The following is a 14939-nucleotide window of genomic DNA, read 5'->3' as shown; positions in this document are numbered from 1 at the left end:
AGTTTGTGTCAATGGTTCAAAAAATAAAACACAGTATTTTAAAAGGTTGTTATTAATTTTGGTAATGCGACATGTTTGTCAAATTTTTCAACCCATACTAACACAGAAGAATTCAACATTAGAAAACACAAATAGTTTATTTGAGATTTGAAAATACACTTTTACTAACATCTTGTAAAATATAACTTTATTAGTCCATATAAACTGTCTAAAACAAGTAAGTTTTAGTTATGTCACATCAAAAAGGGATGGTTCACTGAGATGCAGTACCCTGTTCAAGAGTCCTGTGGAAAGTTTTCTGTTTTCCAAATAAACAAAGCACCACGATGGGTCGAACAGTCAGAAACACACATGATTCTTCTAATGTCTGACAAACATAGTTAATGTAATGTTTTGTGCTTAAGTGAGAGAGGAATAATGGGTTAACACTACAGTGTTACTTGTACTTCTATGCGCCATCAACCTGAAACTGGCCATTTCACGTGTGTGTGGTTGAACTATGAAGACTCCGGAGCATCAGTGAACCCTGAAGAGACACAAGGACTCAATGTTTTGAAACTACTCTAAATGAATGAGTTTGTATTTTGAAATGAAAGCTCGTACATGAGACACACTGAGGTGAATTACTGGAGACATATTCACTGTAAACCATGACACTGAGGTATTGATCTTTTCAATGAGCAAGCCCTCCTCATAGAATAAATATACTTTACCTATCTCACAAACAGATCGAAAATTAAAACAGGACATGACAAAAATTGCATTTTCTTTAAGATGAACGGATACAGAGACCTGTATTTTTTTTCTAATCCACATGAATAGAACCTACTCTTTAAAAAAATACCTTGCCAATAAATAAGTACACTTCCTGTGTGTTGTGTGTTGCATAGTGTGCTTTAAAAGAATCTGGCAATTCAGATCAAGGTGACTTAGCTTCAATGCAGTTTTGTGCAAGACCTGAATTCACACAGGGCTGAAGTCCGACACTTTGTCCGCATGTTAAGTACAGTGTTGAATCCTCCCTTCAGGCTGGGGACTTGGGCGTCTGTGTCGGTCCAGTGGGAGGTAAAACATCAGTAGACCCAGCTGACTGGAACCCACTGTGGCTCTATGAATAACCGCTCCACCGCCTCCTGTAGCGTGTCAAAGGCCTTGTCCAGATTGTCATTGACAATGGTGAGGTCAAAGTAGTGGCTGTATGCCCGGCGGATCCTGGCGCTCTCATCCACAGTCTTCTTCAAATCATTCTCCTGTTTCAGACAGAGATTCAGCCCATCATTGATAAAAGCCACAATCATTCATGAGTGATGTCCATCTGAGCTGTGAATCTAAACACTTACTGTGAGTAGTTTGGTAGTAAGTCCAGCATCAACCACAGCTTTGTGCATAGCCCTTAGGGTGTCCAGCTCAGGGGCAGCAATAAACACTACAAATGGCATAAACTCAGCAGTCTTCAACACTTTTAGAGCCTAAGGAGAGAAGTAAACATCACAACTTAAGCGTGGGAGCAAATGTAACATCTACACATTGAGAGCATGTGCCGTGAGGTGTCACCTGAGGGTTAACGTCCAGTATGCAGGTTCGACCCGCGTCCACCACTTCATGGATGGAGTCAATTTTGGTACCATAAAGGTTGCCGTCATACTCCCCATGTTCCAGGTAACGGCTCTCCTTGATATCTTTCTCCATCACTTCTCGCGTCACAAAGCAGTAGTTCTGTCCGTCTCTCTCCTCTTCCCTCGGAGGGCGAGACGTGACTGGAGGAGAGGAAAAATGTCTCATTTTACCAGGAAGGATATCTACTTGTTGTGATGTGAATACCTGCTGTGTGTAACACACTTACAGGGTACAGTGGTTCCATAACGCAGAGGGTTCATGACAATAAGTCTGTTCTTAAGGCTCCGCCTCCCAACTCCTTGGGCTCCAATTAGAATCAACGTTTTCCTCTGAAAAGGCGGCATCTTAGCCACTTCCTCGTAGATCTGCAGCTCATAGCGATCAAATTCTGTTCAGGGCAACACACAAGCTTTAAGAAAACCATAAAATCATCAACAGATTTAGAAATCAACAGTAAATCTTTGCATGGAGACACACCTGCATTCTTGGAGGTGAGATACATCATTTTTTTCTTCTTTTTCTTGGTGGTTCGAGTCCCACAGAGCATTCCTGCGACAAATTCAAAATGTAAAACAACCAGGAGGTGGTGCTGTGAGAAAGCTTTTTTCCTGACTGGACAAGAGAAGCTGCTCGAGCTGATGTTTGTACAGACCTGTACCAGGAATATCCCAGTCTTTTCTCACAAAAGCTTTCCTCTTCTCCTCCAAAAACTGGCTGGGGATGAGACCAGTGGCTCCACCAACAACCTTGCATGCCTGTCAGAGTAATAGAAATATACCAATGAAACATTAAAAACACACAGTAAATAAAACATCAAGGCATTTGTAAGAGAAATCTTTACATCTTTCTCTCTCAATCTAGTTAAAGCAGATTTGGCTTCACTGCAGCTGATCTGCCAACTCACCTGCCACCAGTTGGGGTCCTCCTTGTTAACTACATGAAGGATGTCTCCCTTGGAAAAGGTCAAACCTGCATCCTTACAGGGGATCAAGTTGTCTGTGGCTGGATTATAGTTGAAGTGTGGCTTCAGATAAATCTACAACAGCGGATGTAAACAAAAATTCAGGAGAGATTTTTGTAACAAAACAATCTAACAAACTTATCGACAGACCCTCTGAATGGGAATCAGTGCATTATCTTCACTCTAAGCAGATTTCACATCTAACTACTGAAACCCAACAAGCAGAAAACCAAACAATCAAGAGAGATCATTGAATCACTGCCAGCACAAAGGTCAGGGTCTGACATAACCTTACATGCTGCTCTTCAGCGTCAGCTGCTGTGTGTGCCTGTTACTGTAAGAAGGAGAGGGGGTGCTCCAGTGAATAGTGGTGTATGTCCCAGTTAAAGCGAGAAGTGTTATTTATAGTCCTTCTTTGAGCTCAATTTTCAGAAGCCTGGCATTCTGAGATCACCCAGGTCAGGAAGCTCTCGTCCAATCCCTGACTGGTACAGTATGACTCCAAACAGCCTTGTGCACATGGCTCAGTGGAGCTTACACATGAACACATCATATAAATCCTGATTTCAAGATTTCATCAAAGTTCAAATAAGTTCACATTCCACAGGAAAGTATCCTCCCTTTCCCCTACCCGTGGAGGTGCTGGTGTGTCCCTGTAGCTTGGTAGGACCTTGAGAGTGACACTCCCGCTGCAGCCCCTCAGAAGCTCCTGGAGTTCATTGGGGTTGCTACCGACCTCACGACCGTTCACCTCGCAGATTATGTCCCCTGTGTGCAGCATGCCTTGCCTGTCAATCGAGCTGCCGTGCAGGATCCTTGCAATCACCATCTCTCCCTGCTCTACACGGAACGTCACCCCCTGAAGAAGAGTAAGCGTGGTTCAGTAACATAAATCTGCACTTCGTAAATCAAATCAATCTATTTTATGGGTTGGTGGTGTGGCTGTCTTGCAAGATGTAATTCATGTCGTGCCACTGAGTAACACTGAGTCACACAGATGGTTGTTCAGACTGAACTGTTAAAGTTTTTTGTAAATTGTTTCAAGTCCTGTTTAATCAGAGCATTATTTTACTCCTGTAGGGTTGAAGTAAACGACTGCTTAACTCACCAGTGGCTCCCCAGCTTTCTTCTGGATGCCAATCATCCTGACAGCATCAGCTGGCATGAGGGAGCTCTTCAATGAGGCATCACTGTTCACCGCAGCGTGGGGCATTTCATAGCACTTAGCAGCTACTTTGTCATGAGCCTCTATCAAAGACTGCAGAAAACAGAGGAACAGCAAGAAATACAGACAGAAATCAGACAAAGCGTGTTTCACAGTTTGAGACACGGTACAGTACATTTCCAATTCCTTTTTCAGAAAAGCTGTCATACTTAGACCTAAAAGAGTGAATCCCATTACTGTAAGAAGACACCTTCTAGCTGCATTGACAAATAGCTAACAGATACATTTTAGAAGATAAGATGGTCTTTTTCTTACCCTTGGAGCCACAACAAAGAATTAGCATTAGTCAGACTTCAAACTGCATCAGCAAATGTTGAGATTTACTTTAACGCAAGTTGACACAGTACTCTCTCCCTGACTTTACCCACATAACTCAGCCTGCTATTGGCCAAAGCAAATACACCCCTTCCCCCAATGCTGTTGTATGCAAGTGGTCGAGAATACACAGGGCGACAAGAGCTGCCTGACCTCCTGAGCTTCATAGATTATTACGCCTGGTTACAGTAGAAAGCTCTGATGTCCATTCCCAGCTGACGAGTGGAAAACTAGAAAATCTATTTAATAAATCTGGTCTCTTCAGCTGGGTTGGTGTCCAAGATACCTTAAAGTGAGGCTCCTGTAGAATTTTGGCAAGCTCTGCAGAGGCAGCATCCTTTTGTGGCATGTTGTTGAGGGAATCCAGGATCTCTGTGACCAGCTGAACATTATCGTCCCGCACAGCCTGAAGCTTCACTTCTTCAAGACGCTCATGAGCCTGCACAAACACATGGGTACACAATTAAAAACTGCCACTTTAGTTTTTCAAGGTGTTATATTTTGACAAACTTCTGACTTTTCCGTTCTCTTGGTTTCCAGACATAACAGTGTGCAAAAATAAACATCCATATTAAGCCCATCTATTTTATTTGTTGATCTTGTGCCTTTGTCTTTCTGGCTATAACATCAGATGGTATTTTCCCATTTTGTTGACAACTCAAAATATCAACAAATGTATTACGGTGCGAGTTCCTAAACCAGCTACACTGAGCACACAGTTGACTTTAGTGAGGGAGAGGTGACTGGATGAGAGGAAACATAACAGGACAGGGCACAAAAACAACAACATGCTCATTTATTGTACCTCAGAGTTAATCTTCACAGAGACAATACTCGTTTCTCTTCTCTCTCTTGCGCTGTGTTGCTCTTAATTTTAGGAACTAACAATTCTTCTCTGGGCTTGGTTTTATTGCTCAGGAAAAAATACTGTTTGTTATTCCCTTTAGTCTGAAGTAGCACTGGATATTTTCAGGTTCTGTTGTTAAACTAAACACAGCAAGTTAAACAACAGAATGAGAACCTACTAATAAATCATTCTGTGAACTTTATGTGGAAAGTTCTGAAAGAATTCTATGTAAAAATATGGGCTGTTCTATTTCAAATTACTTTGTACCAGGTCATCGAGCTGGAGAAAAAGTAAGAACCAAAGCAAGCACCGCTCTGCTTGCTGGAAATGAGGACAAGAGCCTGCTTTTTCTGAGATCTTTCTGCTGCCCAAGCCATTGTCTATAATGCATCATGTGTTAAAAGGAATGCTTGCTATCTTCTCAAGCCTAAAAAAGACATTCCACTTTTATAAGCCATCATTTGAACATCACAAATACAACTAAAAACTAGATTAGATTCACTGTATCACCATGACCAGAGCAAATCCTTTACTTGATTCTCTATTCTCCGTTTCCTTCAAGTGTAGGAAATTTCAGCCCCCCTGTCCAAATATTAGGCACATTTAAAAAAAGCTGACAAAATGGGGAGGCATATCAAAGACAGCAATCCGCCTCGGTTTCTCCACATGCTGTCAGATAAGCACACATCCCATTTATCTCCCACTGGCTGAAACATGCTGAGCCTCATGGTTTAAGTGAGGAAGAGTTAGCCTTCTTCTTGGAAAAGTAGTGGCATGTGACTCTTATTACACCTTCAATTCCACAGGCTCAGTCGTTCCTCCTTTCAACTGTGGCAGGAGGCCGATGACCAGCTTACGAGATTACTACTCTGCGTCTGTCTCTGTGTGTGAGTGTGTGTCTCTGTGTATCTGCTGACTGTATACTACACTATACTTTCTGGTAAAATGAGCGTGTTACCTTAGCGAGGGAGCGGACGATGGGGCTCTCCATGATGCCTCTGAGGAAGATGAGGTCAATATCTTTGGCTCCTGTGCCTGACGGCAGGTCTTTCAGGTTGTCCAGTACCTGCTGCATGGCTGAGGGGTAAAATATTTACATCAATCACTCTCATTTCATCTTTTGACCTGATGAATCATCATTTTTGCAATGGAGGGAAGAAATGTTAGCAATGATAAAAACCAAAAGCCACGGTTCAAGTGATTTAAACTCTGAGCCAAAGGGAAGACCAATGAAAAAAGAAAAACCAAACAATGTGATAATAATGGGAGCTTACAAGGAAAGAAAAGTAAGGAGAGAGTCAATCAATGGTCCAATTCACAGAGAGCATCCCTTATTTCCATTGCAACAAGCACAGAGAGGCACAAGGGAATTGTTCTACCAACAGATCTTGTTTGTGAAGTTGCTGAAGCCAAACACCCGGACAAATCTGGCAAACAGTTCGATCAATCAGTGAGCCCAAAAGAAAATAATTCAAATTACAAAATCTTTTGCTGGGTATTCCATTATTGATCTCTTCAGTAAGATGGATTCATTATGCTTTGAATTTTGTTCTTCAGGGGATGAAGCATGACAGGCTGTTTCTCCCAGAAACAGATGACACATTTCTGATGGAACAACATGATTCACAGAAATAATTCAATCACTCTGAAAGCCAAAAGAGTGACAGCAGTAAACACACCCACACAACTATTTCTGGGTGGTGGGAACTGGACTGCTCAAATGTTAATGGAACAACAAATGTCAAATGACTGGTAACATTGTTACAACAACTCTGTGGCATTGGTTAGGACTTCATCTCTGACAGCTTACCTGTGCCAGACTTTGCATTGGCTACAGTCATGTTTTTACTCCTCAGCTCAGGGCGGTGAAACTCTCTAAACTCAGTCAAAAGCCGCCCAACTGCCCGCTTACAAAAACCAGAGCAACTGGAGGGCTGGGGAGAATAGAGAACCAACTTAGGTCGGTATATGAGTCACTGCATTCTAGGATCACTGAGCAAACAAGGTTTATAAGTTACATGTTTAACTGAACTGACATTTATGAACAAAAAATACAGCACAGAATTAGCACAGAAAACATTTGTTTGTCTTGAGGTTTTATGTGCACATTAGGACAGAGGGCTCTTGTGAAATGAGGGGATGACAAAGAGGGCCATTGAGTTACAAAGGATTGGTCTCCCATCTTTCTGGCTAAAGGTTGTGCCAGCCACACACTGGGAGGCCCTTGGGGACTCTGTACAAACATGATTTGCAAACAGTTAGTCAAAAACAGTCCCACAAAAGCCTTAGTGGGTGGGTAGACAAATAAAAGTATTTTTGAGAGTAGGCAGCCCCGCTGGAATGTAGACAGCGAACTGTATAAGGCTGATAAATAAAGCGCTGTGCTCTATCCACACAGTTTCAACAAAGATGGGGAAAATGCAGTTAACCATACAGAGGATAAAGCAACAAGAATGGCAAAGACTCACCCACAAACTGTGTTCAAATCATCAATGCAGCACTATGACACAAAGCCCCACGTGTTCTTCTAAACACTCATCTGGTACCTCAGGGCTGAACAGGGGAGATAAAAGGGAAAGCCATATCATTCTCCAGACCAGTCCCAGGTAATGATAATAGCAGCTCATACAGGTAAATAAGTCCCTCTTAACCCTTGACGACAGATTACAGAGGTTGATAAAAATTACTTTACTGTTACAAAGTTTTTTGGCAATTCTTATTTTTTTTGTCATCTACGCTGGAAATTATCTACAGCTTAACAGATACATATGTTGGATAAATTATTAACCAATATTGTCTCATTCCATAAATATTAATGTAAGAGCTGGAACTATAACACATTAACTATGATTAATTAACTACAAATACAATGTCACATTAAAAAGAAAAAAAAACATTATATTACAGTTTTATGTTACACTCCTGAAAACAAATAACATGTCCTGGCATGCTCATCATGGCGATGCTCAAAGTGGAAAGTTAGTAATGTGAATGTGAGGAAAACACAAACAATATTTCGGAGTATACAACAGAGTATATGATATACAGTGTATAAAACATTGTATACAACACACAACACGGCAGAGCACACAAAAGAGAACAAAACAAAGTACACAACTAAGGAGACTGCCAGTGGACTAAAATTTTCACTAAAAAAAAATCCCACTCGTATTGTGGATAAGGACATTGTTTTGACTGTTTATGGTTGGCGCAAGTACAGTTACTGGTGCTAGTCCAGGTACAAGCAGACAGTGTTACCAACCCACACTGAAGTTTACAAAAAGTCCTTAAAAATATGAATTTATTGGCCGTGTCTTGCAACCATTGTTCACTCAGAATGAAGAATTGTTCTTCCAATTGCACTGCATTTTATCAACACATTGAACATAATTTTGATGTCAAAACGTGTCTATGTCTATTATTCTGATTCAGTCCTCCACCAAAATCTATTTGAATTAAACGATGTTGCTTCTTGTGCCAAATAATGATATGCGATTAAAAGGAATGAATTGCAATTGTTTTCCTTACTTTATTATCATTACAAAACCTCTAATTAGACGTTTAAATCAAGTCCCACCACTTTTTGTTAACAGTTAATAATCAATGAGAGACTTTTGTTATGAAATGTCACACTTGTCAAGGCTGTTTAGAAAGTGACACTGTGAAGTTATTAATTTGAATGGAGTTACAGGTTTATACTCTGAAGAATTTGATGCCGGGCAACAGCAGGGCCTGAACCATATTAGACATGAGTGAAGGAAAAGGTCTGGAATGAAACAGTACAGTTTCACAACAGAGCAATGTGTGTGGACCTGAGTGCCCGACTGTGAGAGCTGGAAAATTCTGATACCTTACAAAAATACATTCCTCTGGTTTTCCGAGAAATGTACACATTTTTTGCTCATTTACAGTCCCTGTATTAGCTTGTCTTTAATTGTGTGACATAGTGAAAAAGCAGTTCTTGGGACAGTTACACCGCCTACAGTCTTCCCTCAAACGCACGAGGAACAGCCAGGTGGGAAGTGAAAAGCCAGGTACTCATGTTGGTAAATACGTTTTTAAGTATCAGCCCTACACATACAGTCTATGGCCCTACGTGACCAATTCGTAACTAAAATATTATAAAAGTGGTATGGCTGTAATCGGCTGTCAGAGTACACGCGCACCGGGCACGTGTGGCTAAAATTGATCACTAGCCATTGGTGTATTATTAGCTTCGGTAAACACTAAACGCGTCGGTACACGGCGATAAAAAATATATAAGATGTTTTAAACTGCAACCACATACTGTGCAGTCATCACCAGGGTTGATGCCACTTGTTTCTATTCGGTGCCAAATTGGTAAAATTAATTTCTAGCTTCTATTCCATTCGCACGCAAGTTAGCAATGCTAATTACTGCTAGCAAATGTTGCCCCGTGCGCTCTCACTTTCACTGTAACGGTAAACGTCAGTCAGTCAAACACGGCTAACAAAACCTAAAAACGAAGGTAGTAACCTGACACAACCATCACAGAGCGTTGCTGTCATCACGTGTGAAAAGAAGTGAGGAACAACTAACTGATAGTCAAAGTTATTAGCTTACGGTAGTATAATGTGGCCGCGGCGGGCTAGCTAAGGCTAGCTGATAAAACAGAAAAGTAAAGAGTCCTGTGACGGGACCACAGCGTTAGTGTCAGTTAAGATGAATGAATGATCCTTTACCTGTTATCAGTGATAGCATCCAGTCACGCTTCCATTGTTGCCCTCATTTGAAATATGTCTAATTCGCATATCACTTGCGCAATAGAAACTTCTCAGAGCATTTCCAATGTGCCTGCCTGCGCCCCTTCCCCTCAGTTCCTCGTCCAAACACACAGTGTTATGCTAATGATATCCACTGCCTTTCAAGTTACATGTATATCAGTGCAGTCCTACATAACCCACCCGTGGATTGTAATGTAATTTCACGCTCCGATAGTTTCATCTAACAGTTTCCCTTATAAACCAAATGACCCCCAAACAGCAATGTAAAATGCCCTAGTTCTACTTTTGCATCAGTGCGGTATAAGCTCAAATTTTTCTATTTATGGAAACCTTATACTTGTAATTCTAAAGTTGAGAAGTGTGTTATATGGACGACTAAAGTTAAGTTACTATTTTCTCAGTCTGTATAGTCATTTTAGTCTACATCGCGTAAACAGATTTATGTCATATAATATAATATAGTAAAGATATAATTTGTCTCTAATTACATAAGGACAAAATCGTACAAAAAACTTACCCTATAGGGAGGATCTAATGCTGATCCTGCTATTATAAATGAAACCAGTGACACCTAATACCTGCATCTGTCTTTTTTTTTTTTACCCGCAACATCCCTCAGCTGCTGAGGCATCTTTATTTTGACTGTAAGTAAACATAGTAATAGTTTTTACTCTGGACCAAGAATCCTGATAGAGTTTACCAAATTCTCAGTGTTGCGTGATTTGCTTTTAATGTATCCAGATCAGTTGATAGGATTAAACTGGTAATCTGTTCAGGCAGGCTGTAGGTACACTTCAGCCGGTTATATATAAAATATTGATACAACCTTATTATATAGCTTTCAATTAATTCTTTATTTTACTGTCTGCTGCATGGATGATAGGTTAAAACATCAATTAAAACTGTCAATATTTTCCACTTGAAAAGTCTTTAAATGTTGCCTGCTCACCAGTAGAGAGCACTGTAACGCCATGAGTGGAGTGAAAGGCACTGATTATCATGCTCCATCAACTATGTCCATGCTACTGTGTAGACCATTTAATGAAAATCATACATGTAAAGAAAATTTATATTACTTTTTAAGAATGTGTACATCAGACATAAGTGTTTGCATTACAGAAATTTTATTCCATGCAATACAAGTTCATTCCATGTAAGTTACAGACTTGGCAACACCTGTGTAAAAGTCAATCTGGGAAAGACAGCTCCAGTGGCATCACCACAGTGGCAGTCCATCATACCTACAAAAAAGGAAGTCACATGAGAAATTTACTCTTGTTTCCCAGTACAAACTCACATCAAAGGGCAATATGTACAAAAATGAAAACTTTAATCACACTCAATTTAACATCACACTTACAATTTAACAAAACCCAAAAAGCAATCCCATGTGCTGAAATAAAACTAACACGCCTAGAAGATAATCAGTGGCAATAAAACATGATTGATCATATGCCGACTGTTGTGGTTAAAGATTGTAAGCAAGTTTTCCAAGCTTTCTTTTGCAAATCATTCATAAGGTGTACAGCACTAAGTTTAAAAAAATGATTTTGAAAACATTTTACCTGATATAGTCTGATCCTGGAATGTTCTCTGTGCTCTTCCTTCGCAACACATCTGAGAACACAGTATCTGGGGTGTCTCTTTTCCCATATCTATGCATAAAATGAATCATGCTGACATATTAGAGTGTCTTTCCTAGTGCTATAACATTTTTTTCCTGCACTGATGCATGAAATGAAAAGAACCTACCTCTGTCTTGTAATGAGATTGATGTAATGTCTTAGTGCTGCATAATATTTGGCGAGTTCCTCGGGTGGCGCACCTTCTCGGGGACCAGCGGGTTTGACTGGATATGCATTTATGCCAGAGTGAATACAAGCCAGCAGGCAGAGAGCCACAATGCTCACCGTCATCACAGAGCTTGAGGGAAACCTGGACCATGGGGAGAACTATTAGTCAAAATGCATACTAAAAAAATGTTATGCAGTTATGCCATAATGTCAAAATCTGATTATTTTACTCTATATCAGATTAATATTCTATTATATTCTGTTGCAAAAGCTTCTCTATCCAGCATTATCTTAAAAAAATGTAACTTTAAAATAAAAAGGATAAAAAAAAACTTACACTTTAAAGTAACAAAATATCGCTGAAGTCTGTTTCTTGTCTGTCCAGTGGAACTGTAAGATCCCCAGCATTGGCTGTGTTTTATACAGCATGTGTCAGATGGAGAGGGAGGGGGTTTCATTCACTTTAGGACACTCCTGAGAATTTTCTACTGCCTCCTCAGTTTAGAAATCTTTGAATTTCTCTGTTATGATATTTTGTGAAGATTAAAACATGTTGGACCTAACAGTTTTTATTAATTCGCTGTTACTGATTTAAACTGATTAATTAGATGGTGATTTACAGCAGTGGGATTGTTTTCCGATTTTATCAAAGGAAATTTCGTTTTAGAGCACTAACAGCTGCATTGCAGTAAAAAATGCATAAGAATTAATTCACACAAGTTTGGGTCATCTTTATTTTATCTCCTATAATAGATCCTGCTTTTTTCAATAAAGCAGTTAAATAATGGATTGTTAAAGCCAATAAAATTAATGAGATTTTTTGTTTTGTCATTACACAGAAATGTTTTCCCCCTAAACAATCTGGGTATTTCTAATATATTTTGACTGAATGTGAAAACGATGGACCGTCATTAGTCCTAGAAGTTACACATCATCAGTTTTATTGAGACTTATCACGCTGGTAGTGACTGGAGTGAATTAGTTAAATCACTTCTTGCCAACACCAGCTAAATTGAAATAAAAGTGTCGTTGCTGCAGTACTTGTTTTACATGTTGAGAAAAAAGACTTCCAGCGGGTCCTTGATGTACCTCATATACTGATTACATCTAATGTTTGTTGAGCTTGAATGATAGATGCCATTTGAAGAACCATATTTATTTGATAATGGCGTAAATGTAAATCCATTATTTTTTTCTATCTCGCAAGTTGGCTTCACAAGTATCTAATCGGCATGCGTGCACAACACTTCTCACTGATATGCATTTGCCTTGAAATATTGTTTAAATGATTTGTGCCAATGAAAAAAAACAGCTACAAGTTACTCCAAACCATACAAGACAAGGCAGTAAATTGCTCCAACTTACACATTTTCACTTCCAGTTGATAGAGGGCACAAAAAGCTTTCAGCCTCTGAATGGTAAGATGACTTTAATGGCATCTATTTTCTTTGAAGAGCACTCTGTTCTGAAATTTGACAGTAGATTGATGCTGTTGTTTCCTGAGACAGTCTGATAAGAGCTCTGTTCCACAATGACAGCACAGCTTTTGTAGGCAAAGTACACACAATTCATAGCTTTAACGCTACAAATTCAACGTGTTTACATATTACAACGATTTCAACAGACAGATAAATCAAAGTACCACTTTCAGGCTATCCTGTTGCCAGAAAATACAAATCTGTTTTGCAGAATGCCTCAGCATTTCTAGAAAGGTGAAGCGATATCAAAACAGAACTTCCTTTTTTTATATTCACTGGTGTTATACATCACAAAGAACCAAGTATCACCCGTAGTTTTGAAATTATTGTGCTTGATAATGCTTTACTTGAATAATTATTCATATAAACCTACCCAGTAACTTGCTGACAAATTAGGACCAGGTGTGTTGAGCACAGAGTCCTTAAAGTGTCATGTCTGATCGTGTTGACGGGCTCTCTGGTAATACTTGTCATAAACACCAGCTACCTAACAAGGAACAGACTGCAGTCAGGGCTGATCCACCTGCAGGACTCGCACCGATGTAAAAAAAAAAACACAGATACCCCCTTCTTTTTCTCATCTTGATCATGCAAATACAATACCTAATGGCTTATCACATAGAGGCTGTTTCAAGAAGCTCTGTTTTCTAAATCCCACTGAGTGTATTAACACCATCAACATTAAAAGGCAACACCACAGTTGGTGAAATGGCTGAGCAGCTAATGAGATCATAAGCCATCATGGCAACACTGGAGTCAAATACAGAACTAATATCTCCCTTTTGTCCTACTCAAGAGTCATTTTGCTATTCCACTGGAAAGCAGTTGGTTTAACAGTTTGAGACACAAAAGAACCAAAGATTTAGAAAATGATTGGATTTATTAGTCTATTAGGTTTGTGCAGTCTTCTTTGTATGCAGCTGACAAATGGTGCTGTTAGCGTTTGGGGTGTGGTCAGTTTCTGAGTATTTTACAATAAACAGAAATTTTAAATATTATACTGACATTCAGAAGGTGAAGTACAAGAAATTCTCTCATGTGAAACTTTTCAAACTCACGATTATCTAGCAAGTGTGAGTCATTCCTTACTTCCAGACAGTTTCAGCAAGTAAAAACAACACAAAGGGGAAATATGCCGTACACTCAGGCTCCACGTTGGCATCTCCTGCTTCATTACTTTTTCGTATTTAGATAATGTCCTCATCCAGCTGGACATGCAAGAAGTCCATGTAACTGAAGGGGCATTTGCTTTGGAATTATGAGGGTGTACAACATGTGCTTGTGCATTATTGTTTTATCTGAGCTACTCTGACTTTGCTCAGGCTCTAAATCACATCAAGACACTAGTTTTTGATAATTCAAAGGGTGTTATTCGTGACATAAATTTATAAATGTTAACACGCTTGTTTCATGTCACAGTCCAAATGTATGTGTGCCTGCCTGCCTGTAACATGGTGTGGTATCTTCAGTGTTGGTTTTCTACCAAACCCTCCACAGACTGTCGCAGCTCTCTCTGACTTGCCCAAAGTGTAGAAGAACACCCACATGTGTTACCAATTCACAAAACAATCTTTTAGCACACATAAGTGCAGAGTGAATTCATCTCACGCCTAACACTTTGACAAACAACTTGCCAATCTGGAGGGAGCAATTCACTTGTTTGATTTTTCAGAGAGCATAAAATGAAGTGGTCTGTTCGGGTGACCCCACGTGATCTTTTCTTTGGGAAAATAAGTTCTTAAAGCTTCCTTTAAGAAAAGGTGTTGCTCAGTGAATGTAAAGCTCAGGTGCAAAGTGAGAAAATGCAAGGTTTTAATGACCTTTACCACTTTACCTAGAAGCTCAAACACTTTCTTGGATATTTCATTTTTGATTGACCCAATATTGTATCTTCACACCAACCTTACTGATAATAGTATATTAAATTCTCAAACCGTCGAAAAAATAAATGAATAAAT

General features: G+C 39.6%; 2 protein-coding genes across 4 annotated transcripts; both read right to left on the bottom strand.

The window, feature by feature from the left end:
- Nucleotide 1: 1 nt before the first annotated feature.
- On the bottom strand, nt 2-9977 carry LOC141800751 (protein PALS2-like). 3 transcript variants are annotated; one of them, XM_074683512.1, is made up of 14 exons: nt 9669-9977; nt 7434-7518; nt 6776-6899; nt 5924-6042; nt 4405-4557; nt 3687-3836; nt 3210-3437; nt 2522-2653; nt 2270-2372; nt 2095-2166; nt 1844-2005; nt 1555-1757; nt 1341-1469; nt 2-1250 (listed from the first exon to the last, which is right to left on the bottom strand). In XM_074683512.1, the coding sequence occupies exons 3-14, from the start codon at nt 6804-6806 to the stop codon at nt 1074-1076; spliced, it is 1659 nt and encodes a 552-aa protein (XP_074539613.1). In that variant the 5' UTR covers nt 6807-6899; nt 7434-7518; nt 9669-9977; the 3' UTR covers nt 2-1073. The 3 variants fall into 3 exon arrangements, with proteins under 3 accessions (XP_074539613.1, XP_074539614.1, XP_074539615.1); XM_074683513.1 differs by lacking the exon at nt 9669-9977 and adding an exon at nt 9550-9609; XM_074683514.1 differs by lacking the exon at nt 6776-6899.
- Nucleotides 9978-10662: 685 nt separating this feature from the next.
- LOC141800499 (peptide YY-like) lies at nt 10663-11913 on the bottom strand. Its single transcript, XM_074683074.1, has 4 exons — nt 11841-11913; nt 11463-11645; nt 11276-11365; nt 10663-10951 (listed from the first exon to the last, which is right to left on the bottom strand). The coding sequence occupies exons 1-4, from the start codon at nt 11909-11911 to the stop codon at nt 10927-10929; spliced, it is 369 nt and encodes a 122-aa protein (XP_074539175.1). The 5' UTR covers nt 11912-11913; the 3' UTR covers nt 10663-10926.
- Nucleotides 11914-14939: the final 3026 nt, after the last annotated feature.

The sequence above is a fragment of the Halichoeres trimaculatus genome, unplaced genomic scaffold (assembly GCF_033239565.1).
Source record: "Halichoeres trimaculatus isolate MK-OKI-2021-1 unplaced genomic scaffold, fHalTri1.1 fHalTri1_scaffold_12, whole genome shotgun sequence".
Taxonomy (NCBI): Eukaryota; Metazoa; Chordata; class Actinopteri; order Labriformes; family Labridae; genus Halichoeres; species Halichoeres trimaculatus.
The sequence above is the reverse complement of the archived record's forward strand: the minus strand, read 5'-3'. Positions and strand labels throughout refer to the sequence as shown.

Excerpts from the sequence above, each read along its gene's own strand:
- LOC141800751 (XM_074683512.1), bottom strand. The coding sequence starts at position 6,806 with ATGACTGTAGCCAATGCAAAGTCTGGCACAG. Across the intron at positions 6,043-6,775 it reads CAATGCAAAGTCTGGCACAG|CCATGCAGCAGGTACTGGAC; the intron begins GTAAGCTGTCAG and ends TTTACCCCTCAG. Across the intron at positions 1,251-1,340 it reads TTACTACCAAACTACTCACA|GAGAATGATTTGAAGAAGAC; the intron begins GTAAGTGTTTAG and ends TGTCTGAAACAG.
- LOC141800499 (XM_074683074.1), bottom strand. The coding sequence starts at position 11,911 with ATGCTGGGGATCTTACAGTTCCACTGGACAGACAAGAAACAGACTTCA. Across the intron at positions 11,366-11,462 it reads AATCTCATTACAAGACAGAG|ATATGGGAAAAGAGACACCC; the intron begins GTAGGTTCTTTT and ends TTTTATGCATAG. Across the intron at positions 10,952-11,275 it reads CCAGGATCAGACTATATCAG|GTATGATGGACTGCCACTGT; the intron begins GTAAAATGTTTT and ends CCTTTTTTGTAG.